Source organism: Priapulus caudatus, unplaced genomic scaffold, assembly GCF_000485595.1.
Source record: "Priapulus caudatus unplaced genomic scaffold, Priapulus_caudatus-5.0.1 Scaffold3673, whole genome shotgun sequence".
NCBI classification, from domain to species: Eukaryota; Metazoa; Priapulida; class Priapulimorpha; order Priapulimorphida; family Priapulidae; genus Priapulus; species Priapulus caudatus.
Window position 1 is genome coordinate 11,565 of NW_014580734.1, and position 2,559 is coordinate 14,123.

Sequence of the window (2,559 nt, forward strand, 5' to 3'; positions counted from 1 at the left end):
AACAGCAGCAGCAGTAGAGAGGACGACACGTGGAAGTTATATAGTCTGTGACGGGGGGGCGTGCGTGCGGGGGGGGGCGTGCGTGCGGGGGTCACGCACACGCCGTGGGTGGGTGGGTGACTCACCACTGGAGTAAGGATTGTAGGGCTGCGAGCAGAGCATCACGGCTGGCGTGAAACAAATGCAATACAGTGCGCGTTAGTAGATTCCACCGCCGACAGGTGGCAGTGCGGTCGCGAATTTGTCTACGGAGAGTGAGGTGCGGGTCTTTCGCTGTACTGGGGAGGGAACTTTCACGGTAGTGGTGGGAGGGGAGTGGAGGAGTGACTAGCTGGATAGCTGCCGGAGTAGGAAGACTAAACTCTGTAGGCATGACCTAACGGGATCGAGGTTTGGCTGACGAGGTAGAATAACCAATTAGCTGCTTGGATTGCGACACGCTGCTTGGGTGAAGGTGGTTGGTGGCTGCTGGTTGAGGGTGGGTGTGAGGGCAAGGGTAGAGGTAGTTAGCTGTTAAGTGCTGCTAGTGAAACTCTCAAGATGCGATCTGCCTTGTAGGTACAGGTTGGTCACGCGCGGCAACGTACATGAATGTGCACGAGACATGATTAGACATTCGACCATCACCGCGTGCTAGCATAGATAAATAATACATGATCATCGTGCACAGGGAATACAGCCGCTAGACAGCGACAAAGATTCACTGATATCTACTGTCTAATAACTCGGTTAATACGGTTAGATATTAGTACGTGGATTAGACATTATATCGTTTGTATCGATTTGGTCCAATAGATGGCGCTACGAGCGCTTACCTTCGCCGTTGCGGTAGTCAAGATTATCACACTGAGCAGTTTTGGCCTGCTTGCACTTCTTACTGTTCCTGCAATGAGCAGAGATGTAAAGCGATTAGGTTCTATAGTAGTAGCTACATGAAGTCTATAGTTAAACTATCAAGATTAACAAGATATAGATAGACAGCGAGAGAGAGAGAGAGAGAGAGAGAGAGAGAGAGAGAGAGAGAGAGAGAGAGAGAGAGAGAGAGAGAGAGAGAGAGAGATAGAGATAAATACAAGAGAGAGAGAGAGAGAGAGAGAGAGAGAGAAGAGAGAGAGAGAGAGAGACGAGAGAGAAAGAAAGACAGAGAGCGATGAGAGAAGAGAGATGAGTGAAAGAGAGAAAGGGAGGAGAAGAGAGAGAGAGAGAAGAAAAGAAAGAGAAAGAGGAGGAGGAGAAAGACAAAGAAGGGCAAAGAAGAAGAAAGAAGACGGTAGGGGAATAACGCCCTTGCATGCTAGTTGCTATGTTACATTTCTCATATTGACAACGGTCATGTTCCGTAAGACAGGTATATAGAAGCCGAGTATAGAGCAACGCTACTCCAGCAATCACCACGCAATACCTATATACACATACAACAGCTAATACACTATAGCTGCTACAATATATACATCATACACCAGCACCCTGCCGCCACCCCACCAAGCTGCTACACTCCTATCACATCACATTCATGGATGACATTTGAAATTGTCACGCCTCTTGCCTATATTGCAGGGTGGGTTGACAGACGTATTATTGCATGTGGCTTGTCACACGCTCAGCTACAGCTGGCGCCACCTGTCGTGGGGCATGGAGACATTTACCACCAGCATCAACTAACGGCGAATACTGTATACAGTGAATACAGTCTAACAGTCTACATGCATTAAATTCTCATGATGATGTGTAAATGAGCTGTATGCTTGTGTGTGCATCTGTGTGCGTATGTTAACATGCGTGTGTGTTGTGCGCGTGTATATGCGCAATAGTGTGTGCGTGTGTGTTTGTGTGGCGTGCGCGTGCGGCGTGCGCCTGCGTAGGCCGTGGCCCCGTCGGGCCGAATTTTTTCCAGCAACTTTTCCCGGTACGATTCCGACCACAGGCCAATAGGCGCACTCCATTCACCGTCCTCCGCCGAAGCAACCAATGGTAAAATGAATACCAACTATTACTAACCGCTAACGCTAACACTAACTATAACCAACCAATATATATAGGAGAGCATATATTACAAAACCTATCTAGGTGGTCCGGAACTCAAATGGGAAAAAAAAATTTCGCGTCCCGGTCACCCACCTCTTGACGATGACGACGACGCAGAGGACGACGCAGAGGAGACAGATGACGCAGGCTGCTGCGGCACCAGCGATCACTCCCATCTGTGTCTCCTCCTCTCCCGGACCCCACGTCCGCTCGTACATGCTGGCGGTGTAGTCGCCCCAGCCGTCGCGCGCATCATTCGCTTTCGCACCTAGCCGCCAAGACGACGAACATCGCAATCATGCACCACACCACACATCCCCCACCCTACATCCCCACCACATCCCCACATCCCCTAATCACGCCCACATCATCACGCACCGCACCACATTCCCAGCAGCAACAAACATTTTAGTTTTATGTTTATCGGGAAAAAATTCCTTACGAAATATATTAATCGCGAACATTAAATACGAGAATGTATCGGGAAGATTTTACCGCATAGGTTTCATGATTTACAACGCGCCGCGAACCTGC

At 49.4% G+C, this 2,559-nt stretch overlaps 1 protein-coding gene across 1 annotated transcript in view; it reads right to left on the reverse strand.

The window, feature by feature from the left end:
- LOC106819546 (ephrin type-A receptor 4a-like) overlaps positions 1-2,201 on the reverse strand; it is a 6,363-nt gene extending 4,162 nt beyond the window's left edge. Inside the window, exons 1-2 of the mRNA XM_014824163.1 lie at positions 2,119-2,201; positions 816-883 (exon numbers count right to left, since the gene is read on the reverse strand). Coding sequence (XP_014679649.1) covers positions 816-883; positions 2,119-2,201 — 151 coding nt within the window. The remainder of the gene's footprint in view (positions 1-815; positions 884-2,118) is intronic.
- Between the last annotated feature and the right edge of the window lie 358 nt (positions 2,202-2,559).